The sequence below is a fragment of the Oncorhynchus clarkii genome, chromosome 15, assembly GCF_045791955.1.
Source record: "Oncorhynchus clarkii lewisi isolate Uvic-CL-2024 chromosome 15, UVic_Ocla_1.0, whole genome shotgun sequence".
In the NCBI taxonomy this organism is placed as follows: Eukaryota; Metazoa; Chordata; class Actinopteri; order Salmoniformes; family Salmonidae; genus Oncorhynchus; species Oncorhynchus clarkii.
Genome location: NC_092161.1, coordinates 30,440,726 through 30,466,720, shown reverse-complemented (window position 1 = coordinate 30,466,720; position 25,995 = coordinate 30,440,726). Strand labels below are relative to the sequence as shown.

The window sequence follows — 25,995 nt, the reverse complement described above, 5'->3', positions numbered from 1 at the left end:
CAAAAAAAGACAAGGACCCTCTATCCTGCTCGTACTTCTAGCCCATAAGCTTGTAGGTTTTCGATTACAGAATAATTACCAAATTGCTTGCCAAAAGACGAAACACTCTTCTTCCCAAAATAATAAAAGGGGACCAAACCGTCTTTTTAATATTATAGATCAGGTAAATGCACAAAAGACCCCTGTCCTGCTGGCTTCACTGAATACTGAGTAGGCGTTTGACAGGATGGAGTGGAGCTTTCTGTTCTCCGTCTTAGAAAAGTTCAATATGGGCACCAAACTTTAGTAAATGGTTTAAGTCCCTATATTCTCATTCAAATGCCATGGTGTCTACTAACGGTCTGAACTCTCACAGATTCCCTTTGAGATGTGGAACAAAACAAGAATGCTCGCTGTCCCCTTGCTCTACTTGTTGGGGGCGGAGTTGATGAGGAGCGATCCAAGTATTATGGGGGTTTCTGCAGGTGGCCGTCAGAACAAGATTTGCCTCTACGCGGATCATGTCTTGCTCTACATATCCAATCCTGAGAAATCCCACCCTCCCATTTTAGACACAATTGCTCACTGCGGCAAGTTGTCAGGATTTAAGATATATTTGAACAAATCCATTGTTTTCCTTCTCAATCTTCGACTCACCAGCTCTATGAAGACACTCTTCCCGTTCCAATGGAAGACACAGGGGTTTCAATACCTTGGAAGCTTTGTAACACCAGATCTGAATTGCCTTTTCAAGGAAAATTGTCTCCCAATTCTGGATCGAATCAAGAATGATCTCCAAACCTGGATTTCCCTCCCAATTAGCTTAGTCGGAAGAATCAATGCTATCCGTATGAACATCCTCCCTAGATTGAACTATTTATTTCAGATGCTCCCATGTTATCTCCCAGTTTCTTTTTTCTAAACAACCAACCAACGCATCACCAAATTTATATGGGACAATAAAAAAAAAACCTAGGATCAAGTACTCTATTCTATCGAAACCTGACTCTAAGAGTGGTTTTGCACTTCCCTGCCTTCAATTGTACTACAAATCCACAACATGTTAACATGGATCACAAACAGACAAGACTCAATGTGGATTCAGATAAGAGGCCCAATCCTGTGGTCCATTGCCCCTAAGCTCAATTATATTCAGGAATAACTTTAGCGAAGTGGGCAACATACCCAAAACCTTTGTGATTTACAACGTCCTACTAGCATGGAGGGACTGTAAGAACATACCTCGGCATTTCCTCACAGATATGCTCTCACTCACCTATAACATGCAATCCAAACTTGCCCAAAGCCCTGAGTGATGCCAACTTTCATCTTCGGCATACTCTCGGGATCAGGAACATGTCAGACCTGTTTCATCAGAACACAACTATACTGAAATCCTTTCAAGAGTTCTGCAGTGAATTCAATGTGCCAATATCCAATTTAAAACATATATCTTTATATTAGACATGTCATTTTCCTCATTCACTTCCAAGGAGAGCTATGGAGCTCAGCTGAATGAAGTTGAGACCCTTCTTGCTACAGCACAATCCACCAAAGGCAAAATCTCCTATATCTATAGACTCCTTTCTGAGAATGTGGGCTCCTCAATTACCCCTTTGAAAATAATCTGGGAAAAGGACCTTTGTCTGACTATCAGTGAAGAGTTGTGGGGCGGATGTTTGCGACAGGGTATACTGCTCCTCTACTAAAATAAAAATGTTTTGTTTAATTTATTTTTTTTTTTACAAATTTCTCTATAGAATGAATACAGACATTTCTCCTGATTGTAAAAGATGTACATCTGAAAGTGGAATTTGCTGTATATTCATGTATTTTGGAGTTGTAGAGAGATTATCAGATTTTGGCAATCTATACATACTGCTGCACAGAAAATACTAGATGTACAGTTTGATATAACCCTGTGTCTATCTTCTTGATGCCCAACAGGACTTTGTTCTTGATCCAGACAGAGAAAATGTGTTTAGGACTATCACATACTATCATTATCTACTGTGGGCTTCTAATTCTTCTTCTACATTTAACATGTGGATTGACCAGACTGTTGATTTTCTTCCTCTTGAAAAGCTCACTTATAACCTCTTCAAGAGACAGCCCAGGTTTGATAGATTGGTCTCCACTACACAACTATATTTCAAAATTGGACAGAGTGAATGGCGTGATTAGGGAAATGTGTGTATATACTGTAGATGTTGTGTAAGGTGCTGCAAAACAAATTCCTTGCTCGTTGTCTCAGCTAAAGCTGGAAATAGCTATGATCACAGATAGTGCTGCTGCAAATATGTTGGTTTTGTTTTATTTATTAGATTATTTATGTCTGCCACATCTGTGGATGTGGAATGTGTTCTGTTTGTTAAAAAAAAAAAATGTAATCTTTTTTTTAAAGAAAATCATAGTGTAAGAACACTTTAAAAGCCTCAAAGGAAAAAAATATGCAACTTTCAAAACAAGTCATTTTTGGCTATCCACAGCAGTCAACTAGCTAGCTAGGTAGCTGTTACGCTTTCTAGCACAATCACTAATTTGTTTATAAACAATTAACAAGCCCGTTAGCTACAACTTGTTCTTGTCAAAAATGTCAGAGTAGCTAGCAAGCAACAGGATGTGCCAAATAACAGTCTAAAAACCACTTGAGGACAAATAAATCAGATCAAGTTGCATGGCCAAGAATCAGATTTGTATCTGATTTCAAAACGACCTACAAAGGTGGTTTGAAATGTCCATTGAAATATCTGATTCAATGTGCTTTTTTTGGCTATTCAGACTGCAGGAAAAGAACAGCTTCCAATCAGATATGCAAAAAAAATGCCAATGTGAACAAGGCTTTAGAACCACGAAGAACTCAAGTGAGGCCTGTTTAACTACAGCATGCAATTTGTGTTGTCCGATTGGAAGTGAACAGTTGACCGACTGATGTCAATGTGGACTGTTTTCTGTTGAGTCTCAGAGCAGTGGCGGGTATCTCTTTAGGAGGTAAAAGTGTGGTTTAATAACAGAAATACCACTAAACCAACCATCCATCAGAAAGGCTCACCAGACGACAACATCAATAAACCATCACATATAAAGATTCTCTCTGGCACTAATTTGAAGAGTTTTGAATGAGTTACCTACAGGGTTGCAAAAGAGGGAACTTTCCCCAAATTCCCTGTTTTTCCAGAAATCCTGATTGGAGGATTCCCCAATTTCCTGCTTATTCCCTCCTGATTCCAGGAAACTTCCAATCTGGGATTTCTAGAAAACCTGGGAATTTTGGGAAAGTTTACCAGATTTTTGCAACCCTAGTTACCTGGAAGGGCTTGGCGCTGTTGAGGTAGAGAGTTTTCCTGTGCCACAGGTTGCCCTGGTCGCCGTAGCGCACCCACAGCATGTGACCGTGGCCAGGCTTGGTGGTCCTCATGTACACGGCCAGGCGGAACACATGAGACCCAAACATGTGGTAGTGGAAGCGGAACACACAGGGGTGGCGGGGGCCTGTGGCGATGCTGGGCATTCCGTTACCATGGTGGAGGGTAGGCTGGAACACTGGGCTGACCAGCACAGCCGTGTCCTTAAACTCCTGGGGGGCAGAGGACTCGATGTACAGGTAGTGACCATTGACGTTGCCCAGGGTATGGTCCTTCCAGGGGCCAGTTTGGAGGGTGGGCGTTGGTCCCTGGATGTGCGTCCAGTCAAAGATGTCACCTCCCTTGTGGCTCTGCTCCTGGGTCCAGCTACACAGTCCCTGTTCAAAGTCACAAATCAGCTCCGCGGCTGAGAGAGGAAGAGATGGAGAGGAAGACAATATTGACAGAGAGAAAGAGTTTTCCTGTTATCGTCCCACAAAATATGGTGCTATAAGAGCAAAGTGCTTAGCCAAAATGTTCCTATTTTGTTGTATGTTTTAGTATCTCACACATGTACTGTACATTCTATTTTGATTGTATGGTTGCCTATGTGTCTGTCTGTGTGAGTATGACTCACAGCAGTCCTCCTCGTCCGAGCCATCCCCACAGTCGTCCACCAGGTCACAAAGCTGCAGGTGCTCCACACATGCCCGGCTCCGCAAGCAGTGGAAGTGGGTGTGGCTGGGGCACTGCACCGCCTCCACCGCTGGGGGCAACAAGCAGTTCTGGAAGCTGATGTCGTCCAGGGCGGAGACTCCATCAAACACGCCCAGGCTGAGCTTAGCCAATAAGAACTGGAAGGGCTGAGTGATTCGGCCCAGCTGCACCGTGACCCGGTTCCAGTGGTTCCCTTGGTTATAGAGGGTTTGCCACAGCACGGTGGTGTTGTCCATGCCAGCGATACGCAGGTACATTTCTGCAGCCCCCACCGAGATGCCTGAGTTATAATGCCTGGGTGTGTGGGGGTAGAGAGGGATAATTGTTTGCGTCCCAAATGGCAAACTATTCCCTCTATACTGTACTACTTGGCTCTGGTCAAAAGTAGTTCACTATGTAGGGAATAGGTTGCAATTTGTGACGCACTCATTACATACTACTGATACATAACAGCCATTTGACCAGGCTGGTTTGCAACCCATCAGAGTTTTCTGTTGAAGTGTACTTCATTTCTTGAGACGAGGTAATGATTTGTCCAGGAATGATAATGTAACATGCCGGACATTAAACGTGAACATTTCTGCTTGCTCTGGAGAAAATGAAATTGATAAACCCTTGAACTGCAATTTTCTGACAAATGTAGCATTCCAATCATCCAAAGGAAATATACAATCTGTCTTCTGACAGGGATGTTAAACAGCCATAAAAGTGTCATAATGTGACCGATTCAGATGCACGTCTCACTACTGACTGAAGCTACGAAATGGGATATGCTCATAGAGCAAAAAGAGAGGGAGAGAGAGGCAGAGCTAGTGAAATACTGCACTTGAACATCTATAACTCAAATTGGCAGTCTAAAACAGCAGAGCTTTAGATAGGCATGTGATATATCTACAGACCAATGAGTTCGGGAGAAATTCAGCGTTATCTCAATTCATGCCTATTCTGTTGAGAGAGACAGCGGTAAATATTTTGTATGTAGCACAGTGTCACGGTGCCCCATAGAGAAAGTGAGCCACTGTACTGAGATAATCAAAAGCTATACCCTGAGGCACCCCAGTGTGGAAATAACATCAGACCCATTACTGAACCATGAGGAATGGAATCTTCTAATGCCGTTTGTAAGATAACAGGGTCATTATCCTCACCAGAAGGTCATGGTGCACCCAGAGGCTGACTGTCGGTACTGGGGGCCCCGGAGAAAAGCCTTCTGGGAAATACTGCTACTGTTCTTCAAGACAAACATAAAGTGGCCTGCAATGAGAAGGGAAAGCAGAGGAGAACTTTACAACAGCATAAAAACCTGAAAATAGCAGAGCTGAGAGAAATGGACGGAGAGTAGGAAGGAGGGGGGAGAGAGGGAGGGAGGAAGGAGACATCCCATATTAAAAATAAACATGAGGAAGAAGCTATAAACGTACAACAATTAACCTGACTATCCTGATTGCAAAAAAATATATATTTGAAAATGCAGAGGAAGAAGAGCACATAAAGTTTGGGAGTGGGTGAAATATTGCGCAGAGGTGTGTGGTTTTTAATACCAGGCGGGAGAGATGTCGATTTCCCCTCTATTATTCAGATGGCTGAGAAAGCGTTTCTCTCTCTCCAGACGCCGCTGCTCTCTCTGGCTCTGTACTTACAAAATTACCAGCCGGGGCATTTTCTGAAGAAGTGATTGATTTAATCTGTGAGTAATATTATTTTATTCTGCCTCTTATTTCCAAACCGACAGCGTCGAGCCGACACCACACAGCCTCTTATCAGGCAATCACACCTCTGTGCTTATTCCATTAGCTCGCTCTGTGGGGGGTTGGGGAGATAACTATTTTCAGACCACAGTGTTGCCTAGCTCTGGTTCAAGGTGTTAGGTGCGATTTTCTGACACTGATGCTGTTAGGAAGAAGCACGTAACACCCTGGACCAGAGCTAGCGTTACTGTGCTGTTTGGAGGGTTGTGTGGTGTTGTGTTGACAGTGACACCTTCCTCCTACCCTGGCTGCTGTTGGTGGAGTGGTCCAGAGGAGGGATCTGGCCCTGGTGGTCCAGTGGTACGGTCATTGCTGAGCCCCTGACCCAGTCGAAACCATCCCCCTGGGCAAAGCCATACTCATGCCAGCCACAAGAGTCACTCTCAAAGTCACAGAAGGAGCCTGGGTGAAGAGAGAGCATAAGTAAGTAAGTGTATTTCAAGCTTGCTTGTGTTCTTCTCTGGGATTTCTGTGTACTTTTTAAACTGTAGTAATGTTTTACCGCAAAATAAATCAAATCAACAAGACAATGGATTCAATGGCATCGAGCAGAGGGAGGGTCAATGCTTTCCTACGGTGAAATGCAATAGGAATGGAACTGACCCCCATTCTGGCCTCCGGACTACATTTGACTAATTCATAGCTTCAACTACATTGGATAATGAAGAAGTACTCTTACATCAAACTTCAACAACCTGAAGGATCAAACGTGATCATTTCTGATATAGCCTACAACTGTAGCAGAAAAAAATTATGAAACTACAAAAAGACAGAAGCTTGAGCACAGCACCTGGGATATGCCCAGGGTTGTTTATGGGATTTGGAGTTTGGTGTGTTTGTTACTTGGCATTTTTGGCAACAGGGTTCTTACGGCAGCTGGCTTCATCCTCCCCGCCAGCACAATGTGGGGTGAAGTCACACACCTTGCCCTCATCAATACACTCCCCACTGGCACAGGTAAAGGAGGAGGGGGGGCACAGAAGGACTGGGGACAGAGGAACACTGCTATCTGGGGCTGGGAATGAAAGCAGATAAAGAACATAGAAAGGAAGGAATATACATATCACATGGCAAGACAATGCTATTACTGGTAGCAGTAAACAATGTGGACTAGGGACAGTGTAGAGGCCTTTCAGACAGTGTCCTAAATGACATTGTATCCCCTATATAGTGCACTACTATAGGCCCTGGTCAAAAGTAGTGCACTACAGTGACTTCAGAAAGTATTCACACCCCTTGACTTTTTCACATTTTGTTGTGTTACAAAGTTTTAAATGGATTTGTATTTTTTTGTCAACAATCTACACAAAATACTCTGTAGAGCTTTGAGGGAACTATGGTGTTGAACACTGAGCTGTAGTCAATGAATAGCATTCTCACATAGGTGTTCCTTTAGTCCAGGTGGGAAAGGGCAGTGTGGAGTGCAATAGAGATTGCATCATCTGTGGATCTGTTGAGGCGGTATGCAAATTGAGTGTGTCTAGGGTTTCTGGGATAATGGTGTTGATGTGAGCCATGACCAGCCTTTCAAAGCACTTCATAGCTACAGACGTGAGTGCTACGGGTCGGTAGTCATTTAGGCACATCGGCTGCGGAGAGCGGGATCACACAGTCTTCCGGAACAGCTGGTGCTCTCATGCATGTTACAGTGTATTTGCCTCGAAGCGAGCATAAAAGTAGTTTAGCTCGTCTGGAAGGCTCGTGTCACTGCGTAGCTCTCGGCTGTGCTTCCCTTTGTAGTCTGTAATGGTTTGCAAGCCCTGCCACATCCAACGAGCATCAGAGCCGGTGTAGTACGATTCGATCTTGTATTGTCCTGTATTGATGCTTTGCCTGTTTGATGGTTCCTCGGAGGGCATAGCGGGATTTCTTATAAGCTTCCGGGTTAGATTCCCGCTCACTGCAAGCGGCAGCTCTAGCCTTTAGCTCAGTGCGGATGCTGCCTGTAATCCATGGCTTCTGGTTAGGGTATTTACTGTATGTACGGTCACTGTGGGGACGACGTCATCGATGCACTTATTGATGAAGCCAATGACTGATGTGGTGTACTTCTCAATGCCATCGGAGGAATCCCAGAACTCATTCCAGTCTGTGCTAACAAAACAGTCCTGTAGCTTAGCATCTGTTTCATCTGACCACTTTTTTATTGATCTAGTCACGGGTGCTTTCTACTTTAATTTGTGCTTGTAAGCAGGAATCAGGGGGATGGAATTATGGTCAGATTTGCCAAATGGAGGGCAACGGAGAGCTTTGAATGCGTCTCTGTGTGTGGAATATAGATGGTCCAGAGTTTTCTTCTCCTCTAGTTGCACATTTAATACGCTGATAGAAATTTGGTAAAACGGATTTAAGTTTCCCTGCATTAAAGTCCCCTACTAGGAGCTCCGCCTCTGGGTGAGCGTTTTCTTGTTTGTTTATGGTGGAATACAGCTCACTGACTGTGGTGGTATGTAAACAGCTACGTAAAACACAGATGAAAACTCTAGGTAGATAGTGTAGTCCACAGCTTATCATGAGATACTCTACCTCAGGCGAGCAATAGTTCGAGACTTCCTTAGATATCGTGCACCAGCTGTTATTTACAAAAATATATAGTCCGCCGCCACTTGTCTTACCAGACGCCGCTGTTCTATCCTGCTGGTATAGCGTGTAGCCAGCTAGCTGAATGTTGATAGTGTTGTCTTTCAGCCACGACTCCGTGAAGCATAGGAAATTACAGTTTTAATGCCCCGTTGGTAGTTAAATCTTCCGCGTAGCTCGTAGATTTTATTCTCCAAAGATTGCACGTTTGCTAGCAAAATGGAGGGAAGCGGGGGTTTATTCGATCGCCTACGAATTCTCAGAAGGTGGCCCGCCCTTTGGCCCCTTTTTCTCCACCTCCTCTTCACGCAAATCGTGGGGATCTGGGTCTATTCCCGAGAAAGCAATATATCCTTTGCGTCGGGCTTGTCAGACTTGTGAAAGGAAAAAATTATTCTGCTAGTCCATGGTGAATAATCACAGTCCTGATGTCTAGAAGTTATTTTTGGTCATAAGAGACGGTAGCGGCAACATTAGGAACAAAATAAGTAAAAAAATAAGTTGCAAATAAACAAACAAAAAACACAAAAGGTTGATGGACACATAAAACGTCTGCCTTCCTCTCCGACACCATTGATACACCATCCAAAGTGTAATTAAGAACTTCACCATGCTTAAAGAAATATTCATTGTCTGCTTTTTTTAATGTTTACCATTCTACCAATAGGTGCCCTTCTTTGCAAGGCAACCTCTGTGGTATTTGTGGTTGATTCTGTGCTTGTAATTCGCTGCTCGACTGAGGGACCTTACAGATAATTGTATGTCTGGGGTACAGAGATGAGGTAGTCATTCACAAATCATGTTAAACACTATTATTGCACACCGAGTGAGTTCACGCAACTTCTTATGTGACGTGTAAGCAAATGTTTAGTCCTGAACTTATTTAGGCTTGCCATAACAAAGGTGTTGATTAGTTATTGACCCAAGACATTTCAGCTTTTCATTTTTTAAATTGATCTCAATTCTTAAAAATAAAATAAAAAATCCACTTTGAGATTATGGGGTATTGTGTGTAGGTCAGTGACAAAATTCATAATGTATTCCATTTTAAATTCAGGCTGTAACACAACAAAAGTCAATAAGTCAAGGGGTGTGAATACTTTCTGAAGGCACTGTATATAGGGAATAGGGTGCCATTTGAGATGCAGACCTCATAATTCAGGCAGAGCTCTACGTTATGTCTTGTTCACATGCAGGCACTTACAGCCATGATATCTATCCCGTGCACGTTTTTCATAAAGCTCCACTCATGTGAAATCACTGTGCACTAAAGAGAGCTACCCTTTAATCAGTCTTCATCCTCCATAAGAGTAAGTACATTATGTTGTTATTGCAGAGAGGATTTTGATTGGACCATGAAGTGATGAGAACCAATGGGAGCGTAGAGTTATTTAGATCAATATTGAGCCGTAGAGACTCTCTCTTAATTGGACTGAAATTAAATTCTGGCTTTTATATGAGAAGTATTGGAAACACGATTAAATAAAATAGTCCAATTTTCAGATGGGTTCTGGCTGGATATTGAAAAAAAAGGCTTCTCTTCTCATTTCTTTGAGTAAGGACAGTAACTCACAAACATTGGAAAACTTTAAAAACAGAATATGTACAGGAAGTTCATGCATAGTTCCTCTGTTGCACTTGGATACTGTGGACTATAGTGCCGCCTGTGAGTTGCATCTGTTTTAAATACAGTAGGACCATCAGGATGCGTTTAGAACAGGTAGCAGGTCTATGGTAGCCTGGCAATCCAGACCGCATGGTACAACGCAAGCTGTCCACTTTGAGTTTGATATTAGTCAGGCTACATAAAATGTACAGGAAGGTCATGCTTAGTTCCTCTGTTGTACTTGGATACTATAGACGAGTGGTTCTCAAATCTCTGCTCTGGAACCCCCAGACTATTCACAATTTGTTGTAGTCCTGATCTAGCTCACCTGAGTCACCTAGTCAAGGGTTGATGATTAGTTGACAAGTTGTATCAGGTGTGCTAGCTCTGCAATAAATCAAATACATGGAGTGGCAAGGATCCCCTACAGGAGATGTTTGAGAACTACTACTGTACTCTATAGTGACTGAGTTGTAGATGTTTGAAATAAAACCACAAGGTTCTGTTTTGGAGGAGGTATCAAGTCTATGGCCTGGCCCTAGTATCTTGTGAATGAATGGGGTAAAAAATAACATGTCCCTTCCCCTTGTAGCCTTTGGTAATAAAGATGACTATCTCCTGGATCGACTCCAGCAACATGAGTTGTGACTGACAGAGAGATCCAGGCTTGCGAACCAAATGCCACCCTATTCCCTACACGGTGCACTACTTTTAGTAATGTATTAGGTAGGGAATAGGTTTGAATTTGGGATGCAGGCATAGAGAGATCCAGACTGAGGAGCCAGCAGCCAGAAAGACACCCATTCAGTTCCTCTCCAGAGCCCCAGACAAAATAACTAAGAAAATCACTGGAACGGGTCAAAATTATTAATTTGGAGCAGCGTGTTCCACACACACATGCCCACTCACTCACTCACTCACAAACAATCATACAAAAAGACAAGACATCCAAATCCCTTTAAACACACACAAAAGTACACAAGCATCCACTGACATCTACCTATGCAAAGTGTCTTTGTGTGTGTATGTATATATATATGTGTGTGTGTGTGTGTATGTGTGCATGCATGTGTGTCCCTTTGGAGATACACTGGGTGTACAACATATTAAGAACACTTGCTCTTTTCATGACAGACTGACCAGGTGAATACAGGTCAAACCTATGATCACTTATTAACCCGGATTTGTTTTTAGGGGACGGGAATATTTACAATAACCTGTGTTTGTCATGTTTCATCCTGTATCCATGGTTTCCGTTTAATCGTGGGGTATTATTGATGGTTCTAAGCCCATTATTTGTGACAAAGCACTGTATCGGTATTTATAACCATTGTGGGGAAATACATCACTGCTGCAAACTTGCAGCCGAACTGGAGGTGATATGAATAATAACAGACATTGCGCATAAAGAAGCCAATGTAACTGAACAAAATGGCACGTGGTTAGATATAAAAGACGTGAGCTATATATCCAAAGAGGCTTTTCTTGGCTAAAAACACAATAATTTGTTTGTAATCTGCTGTGTATTCCTATTAGGCGAAACTGTTATATAGAGTGCATTCGGAAAGTATTCATACCCCTAGACTTTTTCCACATTTTGTTACGTTACAGCCTTAGGCTCAAATTTATTAAATTGTTTTTTCCCCCCTCATCAATCTACACACAATACCTAATAATGACAAAGCAAAAACTGGTTTTTAGGAATACAGGTCGCAGTGGTGGGTAGTATATGGGTCTTTGGTGACAAAACGGATGGCACTGTGATAGACTGCATCCAATTTGCTGAGTAGTGTTAGAGGCTATTTTGAAAATGACATCACCGAAGTCAAGGATCAGTAGGATAGTCAGTTTTACGAGGGTATGTTTGGCAGCATGAGTGAAGGAGGCTTTGTTGCGAAATAGGAAGACGATTCTAGATTTAATTTTGGATTGGAGATGCTTAATATGTGTCTGGAAGGAGAGTTTACAGTCTAGCCAGACACCTAGATATTATAGCTGTCAACATATTCTAAGTCAGAACTGTCCAGAGTAGTGATGCTAGTTGGGCGGGGATAGCGATCGGTTGAAGAGCATGCATTTAATTTTACTAGCATTTAAGAGCAGTTGGAGGCCACGGAAGGAGTGTTGTATTGCATTGAAGCTCGTTTAGAGGTTTGTTAACGCAGTGTCCAAAGAAGGGCCAGATGTATACAGAATGGTGTCGTCTGTGTAGAGGTGGATCAAATAATCACCCGCAGAAAGAGCGACATCATTGATGTATACAGAGAAAAGAGTCGGCCCGAGAATTTAACCTTGTGGCACACCCATAGAGACTGCCAGATGTCCGGACAACAGGCCCTCCGATTTGACACACTGAACTCTGTAGTTGGTGAACCAGGCGAGGCAGTCATTAGAGAAACCAAGGCTGTTGAGTCTGCTGATAAGAATATAGTTTTTGACAGAGTCGAAAGCCTTGGCCAGGTCGATGAAGACGGCTGCACAGTACTGTCTTTTATCGATCGGAGGTTATGATGTCGTTTTGGACCTTGAGCATGGCTGAGGTGCACCTGTGACCAGCTTGGAAACCGGATTGCATAACGGAGAAGGTACGGTGGGATTCGAAATGGTTGGTAATCTGTTTGTTCACTTGGCTTTCGAAGACAGGCAGGGCAGGATGGATATACAGTGCCTTGCGAAAGTATTCGGCCCCCTTGAACTTTGCGACCTTTTGCCACATTTCAGGCTTCAAACATAAAGATATAAAACTGTATTTTTTTGTGAAGAATCAACAACAAGTGGGACACAATCATGAAGTGGAACAACATTTCTTGGATATTTCAAACTTTTTTAACAAATCAAAAACTGAAAAATTGGGCGTGCAAAATTATTCAGCCCCCTTAAGTTAATACTTTGTAGAGCCACCTATTTCTGCGATTACAGCTGTAAGTCGCTTGGGGTACTTCCGGCGCCGACAGAGATGGCCGCCTCGCTTCGCGTTCCTAGGAAACTATGCAGTTTTTTGTTTTTTTACGTGTTATTTCTTACATTAGTACCCCAGGTCATCTTAGGTTTCATTACATACAGTCGAGAAGAACTACTGAATATAAGATCAGCATCAACTCACCATCAGTACGACCAAGAATATGTTTTTCGCGACGCGGATCCTGTGTTCTGCCTTACAAACAGGACAACGGAGTGGATCCTATGCAGCGACCCAAAAAAACGACTCCGAAAGAGAGGGAAACGAGGCGGTCTTCTGGTCAGACTCCGGAGACGGGCACAGCGCGCACCACTCCCTAGCATTCTTCTTGCCAATGTCCAGTCTCTTGACAACAAGGTTGATGAAATCCGAGCAAGGGTAGCATTCCAGAGGGACATCAGAGACTGTAACGTTCTTTGCTTCACGGAAACGTGGCTTACTGGAGAGACGCAATCCGAAGCGGTGCAGCCAACAGGTTTTTCCACGCATCGCGCAGACAGGAAAAAACATCTTTCTGGTAAAAAGAGGGGCGGGGGCGTATGCCTTATGACTAACGTGACATGGTGCGATGAAAGAAACATACAGGAACTCAAATCCTTCTGTTCACCTGATTTAGAATTCCTCACAATCAAATGTAGACCGCATTATCTACCAAGAGAATTCTCTTCGATTATAATCACAGCCGTATATATCCCCCCCCAAGCAGACACATCGATGGCTCTGAACGAACTTGAAAGCTGACCACGACTCCATTTTGTTGATCCCTGCCTACAGACAGAAACTAAAACAAGAGGCTCCCACGCTGAGGTCTGTCCAACGCTGGTCCGACCAAGCTGACTCCACACTCCAAGACTGCTTCCATCACATGGACTGGGAGATGTTTCGTATTGCGTCAGATAACAACATTGACGAATACGCTGATTCGGTGTGCGAGTTCATTAGAACGTGCGTTGAAGATGTCGTTCCCATAGCAACGATTAAAACATTCCCTAACCAGAAACCGTGGATTGATGGCAGCATTCGTGTGAAACTGAAAGCGCGAACCACTGCTTTTAATCAGGGCAAGGTGTCTGGTAACATGACCGAATACAAACAGTGCAGCTATTCCCTCCGCAAGGCTATCAAACAAGCTAAGCGCCAGTACAGAGACAAAGTAGAATCTCAATTCAACGGCTCAGACACAAGAGGCATGTGGCAGGGTCTACAGTCAATCACGGACTACAGGAAGAAACCCAGCCCAGTCACGGACCAGGATGTCTTGCTCCCAGGCAGACTAAATAACTTTTTTGCCCGCTTTGAGGACAATACAGTGCCACTGACACGGCCTGCAACGAAAACATGCGGTCTCTCCTTCACTGCAGCCGAGGTGAGTAAGACATTTAAACGTGTTAACCCTCGCAAGGCTGCAGGCCCAGATGGCATCCCCAGCCGCGCCCTCAGAGCATGCGCAGACCAGCTGGCCGGTGTGTTTACGGACATATTCAATCAATCCCTATACCAGTCTGCTGTTCCCACATGCTTCAAGAGGGCCACCATTGTTCCTGTTCCCAAGAAAGCTAAGGTAACTGAGCTAAATGACTACCGCCCCGTAGCACTCACATCCGTCATCATGAAGTGCTTTGAGAGACTAGTCAAGGACCATATCACCTCCACCCTACCTGACACCCTAGACCCACTCCAATTTGCTTACCGCCCAAATAGGTCCACAGACGATGCAATCTCAACCACACTGCACACTGCCCTAACCCATCTGGACAAGAGGAATACCTATGTGAGAATGCTGTTCATCGACTACAGCTCGGCATTCAACACCATAGTACCCTCCAAGCTCGTCATCAAGCTCGAGACCCTGGGTCTCGACCCCGCCCTGTGCAACTGGGTACTGGACTTCCTGACGGGCCGCCCCCAGGTGGTGAGGGTAGGCAACAACATCTCCTCCCCGCTGATCCTCAACACTGGGGCCCCACAAGGTTGCGTTCTGAGCCCTCTCCTGTACTCCCTGTTCACCCACGACTGCGTGGCCACGCACGCCTCCAACTCAATCATCAAGTTTGCGGACGACACAACAGTGGTAGGCTTGATTACCAACAACGATGAGACGGCCTACAGGGAGGAGGTGAGGGCCCTCGGAGTGTGGTGTCAGGAAAACAACCTCACACTCAACGTCAACAAAACTAAGGAGATGATTGTGGACTTCAGGAAACAGCAGAGGGAACACCCCCCTATCCACATCGATGGAACAGTAGTGGAGAGGGTAGCAAGTTTTAAGTTCCTCGGCATACACATCACAGACAAACTGAATTGGTCCACTCACACAGACAGCATCGTGAAGAAGGCGCAGCAGCGCCTCTTCAACCTCAGGAGGCTGAAGAAATTCGGCTTGTCACCAAAAGCACTCACAAACTTCTACAGATGCACAATCGAGAGCATCCTGGCGGGCTGTATCACCGCCTGGTATGGCAACTGCACCGCCCTCAACCGTAAGGCTCTCCAGAGGGTAGTGAGGTCTGCACAACGCATCACCGGGGGCAAACTACCTGCCCTCCAGGACACCTACACCACCCGATGTCACAGGAAGGCCATAAAGATCATCAAGGACATCAACCACCCGAGCCACTGCCTGTTCACCCCGCTATCATCCAGAAGGCGAGGTCAGTACAGGTGCATCAAAGCTGGGACCGAGAGACTAAAAAACAGCTTCTATCTCAAGGCCATCAGACTGTTAAACAGCCACCACTAACACTGAGTGGCTGCTGCCAACACACTGACACTGACTCAACTCCAGCCACTTTAATAATGGGAATTGATGGGAAATGATGTAAATATATCACTAGCCACTTTAAACAATGCTACCTTATATAAATGTTACTTACCCTACATTATTCATCTCATACGCATACGTATATACTGTACTCTATATCATCGACGGTATCCTTATGTAATACATGTATCACTAGCCACTTTATACTATACTATGCCACTTTGTTTACATACTCATCTCATTTGTACATACTGTACCCGATACCATCTACTGTATCTTGCCTATGCTGCTCTGTACCATCACTCATTCATATATCCTTATGTACATATTCTTTATCCCCTTACACTGTGTACAAGACAGTAGTTTTGGAATTGTTAGTTAGATTACTTGTTATTACTGCATTGTCGGAACTAGAAGCACAAGCATTTCGCTACACTCGCATTAACATCTGCTAACCATGTGTATGTGACAAATAAAATTTGATGTGTTCATCGACTACAGCTCGGCATTCAACACCATAGTACCCTCCAAGCTCGTCATCAAGCTCGAGACCCTGGGTCTCGACCCCGCCCTGTGCAACTGGGTACTGGACTTCCTGACGGGCCGCCCCCAGGTGGTGAGGGTAGGCAACAACATTCTCACATAGGTATTCCTCTTGTCCAGATGGGTTAGGGCAGTGTGCAGTGTGGTTGAGATTGCATCGTCTGTGGACCTATTTGGGCGGTAAGCAAATTGGAGTGGGTCTAGGGTGTCAGGTAGGGTGGAGGTGATATGGTCCTTGACTAGTCTCTCAAAGCACTTCATGATGACGGATGTGAGTGCTACGGGGCGGTAGTCGTTTAGCTCAGTTACCTTAGCTTTCTTGGGAACAGGAACAATGGTGGCCCTCTTGAAGCATGTGGGAACAGCAGACTGGTATAGGGATTGATTGAATATGTCCGTAAACACACCGGCCAGCTGGTCTGCGCATGCTCTGAGGGCGCGGCTGGGGATGCCGTCTGGGCCTGCAGCCTTGCGAGGGTTAACACGTTTAAATGTCTTACTCACCTCGGCTGCAGTGAAGGAGAGACCGCATGTTTTCGTTGCAGGCCGTGTCAGTGGCACTGTATTGTCCTCAAAGCGGGCAAAAAAGTTATTTAGTCTGCCTGGGAGCAAGACATCCTGGTCCGTGACTGGGCTGGATTTCTTCCTGTAGTCCGTGATTGACTGTAGACCCTGCCACATGCTTCTTGTGTCTGAGCCGTTGAATTGAGATTCTACTTTGTCTCTGTACTGGCGCTTAGCTTGTTTGATAGCCTTGCGGAGGGAATAGCTGCACTGTTTGTATTCGGTCATGTTACCAGACACCTTGCCCTGATTAAAAGCAGTGGTTCGCGCTTTCAGTTTCACACGAATGCTGCCATCAATCCACGGTTTCTGGTTAGGGAATGTTTTAATCGTTGCTATGGGAACGACATCTTCAACGCACGTTCTAATGAACTCGCACACCGAATCAGCGTATTCGTCAATGTTGTTATCTGACGCAATACGAAACATCTCCCAGTCCACGTGATGGAAGCAGTCTTGGAGTGTGGAGTCAGCTTGGTCGGACCAGCGTTGGACAGACCTCAGCGTGGGAGCCTCTTGTTTTAGTTTCTGTCTGTAGGCAGGGATCAACAAAATGGAGTCGTGGTCAGCTTTTCCGAAAGGGGGGCGGGGCAGGGCCTTATATGCGTCGCGGAAGTTAGAGTAACAATGATCCAAGGTCTTTCCACCCCTGGTTGCGCAATCGATATGCTGATAAAATTTGGGGAGTCTTGTTTTCAGATTAGCCTTGTTAAAATCCCCAGCTACAATGAATGCAGCCTCCGGATAAATCGTTTCCAGTTTGCAGAGAGTTAAATAAAGTTCGTTCAGAGCCATCGATGTGTCTGCTTGGGGGGGGATATATACGGCTGTGATTATAATCGAAGAGAATTCTCTTGGTAGATAATGCGGTCTACATTTGATTGTGAGGAATTCTAAATCAGGTGAACAGAAGGATTTGAGTTCCTGTATGTTTCTTTCATCACACCATGTCACGTTGGCCATGAGGCATACGCCCCCGCCCCTCTTCTTACCAGAAAGATGTTTGTTTCTGTCAGCGCGATGCGTGGAGAAACCCGTTGGCTGCACCGCTTCGGATAGAGTCTCTCCAGTGAGCCATGTTTCAGTGAAGCAAAGGACGTTACAGTCTCTGATGTCCCTCTGGAATGCTACCCTTGCTCGGATTTCATCAACCTTGTTGTCAAGAGACTGGACATTGGCAAGAAGAATGCTAGGGAGTGGTGCACGGTGTGCCCGTCTCCGGAGTCTGATCAGAAGACCGCCTCGTTTCCCTCTCTTTCGGAGTCGTTTTTTTGGGTCGCTGCATAGGATCCACTCCGTTGTCCTGTTTGTAAGGCAGAACACAGGGTCCGCGTCGCGAAAAACATATTATTGGTCGTACTGATGGTGAGTTGACGCTGATCTTATATTCAGTAGTTCTTCTCGACTGTATGTAATGAAACCTAAGATGACCTGGGGTACTAATGTAAGAAATAACACGTAAAAAAACAAAAAACTGCATAGTTTCCTAGGAACGCGAAGCGAGGCGGCCATCTCTGTCGGCGCCGGAAGTGAATTTATAGAAGTTGCAACAATGGCAGCAGATAATTTTAGGAAGAGAGGGTCCAGATTGTCTAGCCAGGCTGATTTGTAGAGATCCAGAATTTGCAGCTCTATCAGAACTGGATTTGGGTGAAGGAGAAGATGGGGGGGGGGGGGGGGGGAGCTGTTGGCCGGGGTTGGGGTAGCCAGGTGGAAAGCATGGCCAGCCGTAGAGTAATGCTTATTGAAATTGTTGATTATCGTGGTTTTATTGGTGGTGACAGTGTTTCCTAGCTTCAGTGCAGTGGGCAGCTGGGAGGAGGTGCTCTTATTCTCCATGGACTTTACATTATCCCAAAACTTTAGTGCTGCAGGATGCAAATTTCTGTTTGAAAAAGCTAGCCTTTGCTTTCCTAACTGCCTGTGTATATTGGTTCCTGACTTCCCTGAAACGTTGCATATCACAGGGACTATTCGATGCTAGTGCAGTACACCACAGGATGTTTTTGTGCTGGTCAAGGGCAGTAAATTCTGGAGTGAACCCGGAGCTATATCTCTTCTTAGTTCTACATTTTTGGTTATTTAAGATGGTGAGGAAAGCACTTTCAAAGAACAACCAGGCGTCCTCTACTGACGGGATGAGGTCAATATTCTTCCAGGATACACAGGTCAGGTCGATTAGAAAGGCCTGCTCGCAGAAGTGTTTTAGAGAGCGTTTGACAGTGATGAGGGGTGGTCGTTTGACCGCGGACCCATAACGGACGCAGGTAATGAGAAAGTGATCGCTTAGATCCTGGTTGAAAACAGCAGAGGTGTTATTAGAGAGCAAGTTGGTCAGGATGATATCTATGAGGGTGCCCATGTTAACGGATGTGGGGTTGTACCTGGTAGGTTCCTTGATCATTTGTGTGAGATTGAGGGCATCTACTTTAGATTGTAGGATGGCAGGGGTGTTAAGCATATCCCAATTTAGGTCACCTAACAGTACGATCTCTGACGATAGATGGGGCAATCAATTCACATATGGTGTCCAATGCACAGCTGGGAGCTGAAGGGGGTCTATAACAAGTGGCAACAGTGAGGGACTTATTTCTGGAGAGATGGATTTTTAAAAGTAGAAACTCGAACCTGGTTGGTATGACAGACCTCTGCATGCTCTCTCTACAGTAGATACACCTATGCATTGAGTGACGTTGAGAGAGGTTGTATCTCTGGAGGTGCCAGTTAAGCTAGGTGTGGTCTCCGTATGTGTGGGGGGTGGGACAAAGGCGCTATCTGAGGCATGTTGAGAGGGACTAGGGGCTAAACAACAGTACACAAGGCATATTGACATTAGAGAGGCATAAAGCAATCACAGGTGTTGGTTGGGAGAGCTAAAACAACAATGGGTAAGACAACAACAGGTAAACAGCTAAGACAACAACAACGGGTAAATGGCGATAAATGGGCAGAGAGGGTCAGTTAGCTACACACAGGGCCTGAGTTTGAGGCTGGGGCAGACAGATAAACAAAATGAAGTACCGTGTTAATGAACAGTCCAGCAAGCATCAGCTGTGTAGCCGAGTGATCATAGGGTCCAATGAGCAGCAATAGATGAAACAGGGAGCCGTTCGGTAGTCGTTACTACTCTAGGCGAGCCGGAGACACAGCATTCAGAAAGCTAGCGGGCCGGGGCTAGCAGATGGGGCTTCACCGACATCCACAACGCAGTTGCCGGTTGAGAGCACATCGGCCAAATTATGTCAACAGACCAGCAGACCAGTCGTGATGGATCGGCGGGGCTCCGTGTCAACAAAGGGTCCAGGCCAACTGGCAAGAGAGGTATTGTAGTTGGTGTACTTAGTTTGCTAGCCGGGAGATGGGCCTAGCTCGAGGCTAGCTCGAGGCTAACTGGTGCTTGCGTCTGGACAAGGGCATTAGCCACAATAGCCACTCGGTAGCAGCTAGCTAGCTGTGATGATCCGGTGTAATGGTCCAGAGCTTGCGGCAGGAATCGGACTGGAAAAAAGCAGCCCGATATGCTCAGGGCTGATATCGCGCTGTGCAGACTGGCAGGTATTATCCAGGGCTATCCAGGCTAATGCGGCTGGCATCTGAGCTAAAGGTAAAGACCACTAGCAGTGGCTAACAATGACTAAATAGCTAGTAGCTAATTAGCTGATTAGCTACTGATGGCTAGCCTCTGATGGAGGCTCCAGTTAAAGGTCTAACAAATAGCAGATCCATACCACTTTTTTAACAAATCAAAAACTGAAAAATTGGGCGTGCAAAATTATTCAGCCCCTTTACTTTCAGTGCAGCAAACTCTCTCCAGAAGTTCAGTGAGGATCTCTGAATAATCCAATGTTGACCTAAATGACTAATGATGATAAATACAATCCACCTGTGTGTAATCAAGTCTCCGTATAAATGCACCTGCACTGTGATAGTCTCAGAGGTCTGTTAAAAGCGCAGAGAGCATCATGAAGAACAAGGAACACACCAGGCAGGTCCGAGATACTGTTGTGAAGAAGTTTAAAGCCGGATTTGGATACAAAAAGATTTCCCAAGCTTTAAACATCCCAAGGAGCACTGTGCAAGCGATAATATTGAAATGGAAGGAGTATCAGACCACTGCAAATCTACCAAGACCTGGCCGTCCCTCTAAACTTTCAGCTCATACAAGGAGAAGACTGATCAGAGATGCAGCCAAGAGGCCCATGATCACTCTGGATGAACTGCAGAGATCTACAGCTGAGGTGGGAGACTCTGTCCATAGGACAACAATCAGTCGTATATTGCACAAATCTGGCCTTTATGGAAGAGTGGCTAGAAGAAAGCCATTTCTTAAAGATATCCATAAAAAGTGTCGTTTAAAGTTTGCCACAAGCCACCTGGGAGACACACCAAACATGTGGAAGAAGGTGCTCTGGTCAGATGAAACCAAAATTGAACTTGCATTGGCAACAATGCAAAACGTTATGTTTGGCGTGAACGCAACACAGCTCATCCCTCTGAACACACCATCCCCACTGTCAAACATGGTGGTGGCAGCATCATGGTTTGGGCCTGCTTTTCTTCAGCAGGGACAGGGAAGATGGTTAAAATTGAACCTGATGGAGTCTGCAAAAGACCTGAGACTGGGACGGAGATTTGTCTTCCAACAAGACAATGATCCAAAACATAAAGCAAAATCTACAATGGAATGGTTCAAAAATAAACATATCCAGGTGTTAGAATGGCCAAGTCAAAGTCCAGACCTGAATCCAATCGAGAATCTGTGGAAAGAACTGAAAACTGCTGTTCACAAATGCTCTCCATCCAACCTCATTGAGCTTGAGCTGTTTTGCAAGGAGGAATGGGAAAACATTTCAGTCTCTCGATGTGCAAAACTGATAGAGACATACCCCAAGCGACTTACAGCTGTAATCGCAGCAAAAGGTGGCGCTACAAAGTATTAACTTAAGGGGGCTGAATAATTTTGCACGCCCAATTTTTCAGTTTTTGATTTGTTAAAAAAGTTTGAAATATCCAATAAATGTCGTTCCACTTCATGATTGTGTCCCACTTGTTGTTGATTCTTCACAAAAAAATACAGTTTTATATCTTTATGTTTGAAGCCTGAAATGTGGCAAAAGGTCGCAAAGTTCAAGGGGGCCGAATACTTTCGCAAGGCACTGTATATTTAATCCGAAAATGGAAAACAGGGACTGAAATATATTGAAATGTATACAAAAAAACTAAACAAAACTCAATATTTACACGGGACAAAAACAAACAGGTCTTACTGCTACGCCATCTTGGATCCATCCCCACAGCAATGATGCCGCCACCACCATGCTTCACCGTAGGGATGGTGCCAAGCTTCCTCCAGACATGACGCTTGGCATTCAGGCCAAAGGGTTCAATCTTGGTTTCATGTGCCTTTTACTGAGGAGTGGCTTCTGTCTGGCGACTCTACCATAAAGGGCTGATTGGTGGAGTGCTGCAGAGATGGTTAACCTTCTGGAAGGTTATCCCATCTCCACAGAGGAACTCTGGAGCTCTGTCAAAATGACCATAAGGTTCTTGGTCACCTCCCTGACCAAGGCCCTTCTCCCCCAAATGCTCAGTTTGGACAGGCGGCCAGCTTTAGGAAGAGTCTTGGTGGTTCCAAACTTCTTCCATTTAAGAATGATGGAGGCCACTGTGTCCTTGGGAACCTTCAATGTTGCAGAAATGTGTGAGAGAGCTTCAGCGAGAAGTTGCTTCTTAAAGTGCATGCTGTCCCTACCATCAATGTGGTTTCTAAAGCATCTTAAACAGCCAGCAGCACCAGCAGAGACCGAGAGAATGTAAGTGAACCAGTAGCTAAGTGAAAGAGCTAACTTGCTACCTCAATTCTAACGTTAGCTAGCTTAAGTGCATTTAGCTCACGTCTTCCATCGAAATAACACTAATAAAACGAATCAAATGTAAACATGTCTGTCAGCTGTTGGTGGCTAACTGCTGATTCTGTCATTCTATAAATAGTAAAAGCCTATGGGAAAGAGTAGTTTTGGCCGCGACAGAGGTCACTGTTAGTTTATAGTTTTCATGGTGTTTATGCGGGCTGTGGGTTGCGGTAATACGGTCATTCTGTGGTTCCAGAAGAGTTTTTCTATACAGCCTGCTGAGTGTGGGATATACTAAAATATGACGCTTTGGCCATGGATCCGATCGCAGAACTGGTGGCATTTCGGGGAAGCCCCAGAGCCATGCTGTCTTCGTATTGTCGATTATGATCAATGGGAAAGTCAATTTTTGTTGTCAACTTTGACAATGTTGTCAAAGTTGCTTCTTGCTGAAGAGGCAGCCTCTAACGTTAGCTTGCTATAGCTAGCTATTGTAAACCAGGTCAACTAATGGGTTAATAGTCCGGGAAATGTGAGAGAAACAACCCAACTAGATTATCTGCCAATCAGAAATGCGCAAATCCTTTAGGTCTAGTCTTTAATTGTGAGTTCAATCATAACCATCTCTTCAGAGAAACGCCGATAATTGATGGTCCATACATCTTGAGAAGCGGTTGAATGCATTTGTGGACCATTTAATTGGTCATTTTTTTATGGTTTGAGTCTTCAAGAGGACATTTTTTTACTTTCAGAACTACAACTTTTTCTAAAATAAACTAGCCGGCATTAGTACCATGTTAAAATTGTATATCCTGGTCTCTGGTCTGATCTTTTAATGCTAATGTCATTACTGCTCTTCCCGAACCTAGTCCTTTGGTCAGTTTCATTGTTAGCATATTCCATGCTAAGCACATGCTACACTATCCTCTTCCTCCGTTACTGAATAAATTTGCGGCTATTTCTTTCTAGCTGGCAAAATATGCGAGCTAGATTTTGTTTGTGTACTGCCATATGTCGATAACATAGCTAGCTAAATTTGTCATGTACAAGCTAGTTAATATCCTAAATCCTAATCCTAATAGCCACAAGCTAAAACCCGGGAGACAGGGAAGAGAGAATTCAATTTGTGTTTCATCTCCTGCTGGCTTGCTAATGTTCACTCAAATACGCATTTCCAAATGTAATTGATGAAATAAGATATTTATTCTAAAAAAGATTGCAAATGTGTCAATATATTGTGAATATTGTCAAAGAAATCCTCACAGTCGTTTTCCATACAAAAATGTGAAGTGCCACTTACAGTTTACCATGTAGACTACAGGCAATATGTTCCTCCACCATGTACAGTAGGCTACAGGCAATATGTTCCTCCACCATGTACAGTAGGCTACAGGCAATATGTTCCTCCACCATGTACTGTAGGCTACAGGCAATATGTTCCTCCACCATGTACTGTAGGCTACAGGCAATATGTTCCTCCACCATGTACAGTAGGCTACAGGCAATATGTTCCTCCACCATGTACAGTAGACTACAGGCAATATGTTCCTCCACCATGTACAGTAGACTACAGGCAATATGTTCCTCCACCAAGTACAGTAGGCTACAGGCAATATGTTCCTCCACCATGTACAGTAGACTACAGGCAATATGTTCCTCCACCATGTACTGTAGGCTACAGGCAATATGTTCCTCCACCATGTACAGTAGGCTACAGGCAATATGTTCCTCCACCATGTACAGTAGGCTACAGGCAATATGTTCCTCCACCATGTACAGTAGACTACAGACAATATGTTCTTCCACCATTTACAGTAGACTACAGACAATATGTTCCTCCACCATGTACAGTAGACTACAGGCAATATGTTCCTCCACCATGTACAGTAGACTACAGGCAATATGTTCCTCCACCATGTACAGTAGACTACAGGCAATATGTTCCTCCACCATGTACAGTAGGCTACAGGCAATATGGTGCTACAGATGCAGGATCTTAATTTAGCCAGTTTGCTACAGGAGGGAAATTATCCTGCAGCAACAGAAAATATGAATTATTATGTGGATTAAAATTAAATGGACAAGTCTGAAATTTCAAAGTGGAAATTAAACTTCAGAATCCTTTTTAATCCTGAAATATACTACAAATGGTTCATTTCCTACAACTGGGTAATTAAACAAATGAATGATGTGTTTATAGCTCATAGAGACATGTCAACATCTCATGTGCTATGGATCAAAGTCAAGCTACTAAACTATAGCCTACTTTTCACAAGTGTTGGTATAACACAGGTTCTTCTGCTCTGTTCAAGGGTGTTTAATTAAAACATGATGAAATTATTCATAAGCAGTAAAGTTTAGTAGGAGTCGAGATGACCAACCAGACACCTGAGAGAAAATAACACGGACACTAAGATGAAGTCACTAGGGTCGGGATCTTGGACCCGCCCCGGCGTTAGCAGATTGTGTGTGTTTTTACGTCTTTGCCATTACGGTTGACCAGGACAATTCCCAGGCTTGATGAGTCATAGCACAGTCACACAGTTAAAAGTGGCACCACAGGAGCAAGAAGACAGATGGAGGCAGAGAGATTGCATGCCTGGGATGTCATTGACCTACCCCCTCCACTTAGACACGCTAAACCAGGGCCGGTGCTAGAGGCTAGTAGCTGGCCCTGTGGTGGGCAGACTAAGGGAACCACGCCTCAAAGCACCGCTTTAGGAGTGTTACGTTAAACGACAATACAGACTCTCTCTCTACACACATCAAACCATGAGAGAGGACTTTAGGGCCCAAAGGCACCCGGCGGATGGTAAAATAGGAAAATCGATGGAGAACCTATGACCTCCATTTGTTTTATAGACACAGAGAAAAGGTACGTAATGTTATCGGGTGAATTATGTTGGTCGTAAACCGCACCGTAAAGATGCTATAGTGTACTTGGTGCTGAGAAATATTGCTGTAGTATCATGTGAAAAGAAAAAGCCCAAAACATTGGCTTGTGGGTACAGATTTGAGTTCCATTGTCAATGCACACAGACAAATCCAAGGTCGGTAGGCTACTACTAAAGATGATATGCCAAGGCTGAGTGTCACACTCAGGAATTGAATATCTGTGTACAATGTGTACTATTGAAGGAGGTAACTCAATTGAGACATACAGTGGCTTGCAAAAGTATTCACCCCGCTTGGCATTTTTCCTATTTTGTTGCCTTACAAACTGGAATTAAATTATTTTTGGGGGTGTTTGTATCATTTGATGTACACAACATGCCTACCACTTTGAAGATGCAAAATAGTTTTTATTGTGAAACAAACAAGAAATAAGACAAAAAAACTGAA

The 25,995-nt window shown here is 44.4% G+C and overlaps 1 protein-coding gene across 1 annotated transcript in view; it reads right to left on the bottom strand.

Annotated features, from left to right (window-relative positions):
* Positions 1-25,995, bottom strand: part of LOC139366771 (MAM and LDL receptor class A domain containing 1) — a 123,965-nt gene that overhangs the window by 84,538 nt on the left and 13,432 nt on the right. The window contains exons 6-11 of the mRNA XM_071104475.1: positions 18,773-18,781; positions 6,660-6,797; positions 6,032-6,190; positions 5,189-5,294; positions 3,961-4,334; positions 3,287-3,750 (exon numbers count right to left, since the gene is read on the bottom strand). Coding sequence (XP_070960576.1) covers positions 3,287-3,750; positions 3,961-4,334; positions 5,189-5,294; positions 6,032-6,190; positions 6,660-6,797; positions 18,773-18,781 — 1,250 coding nt within the window. The remainder of the gene's footprint in view (positions 1-3,286; positions 3,751-3,960; positions 4,335-5,188; positions 5,295-6,031; positions 6,191-6,659; positions 6,798-18,772; positions 18,782-25,995) is intronic.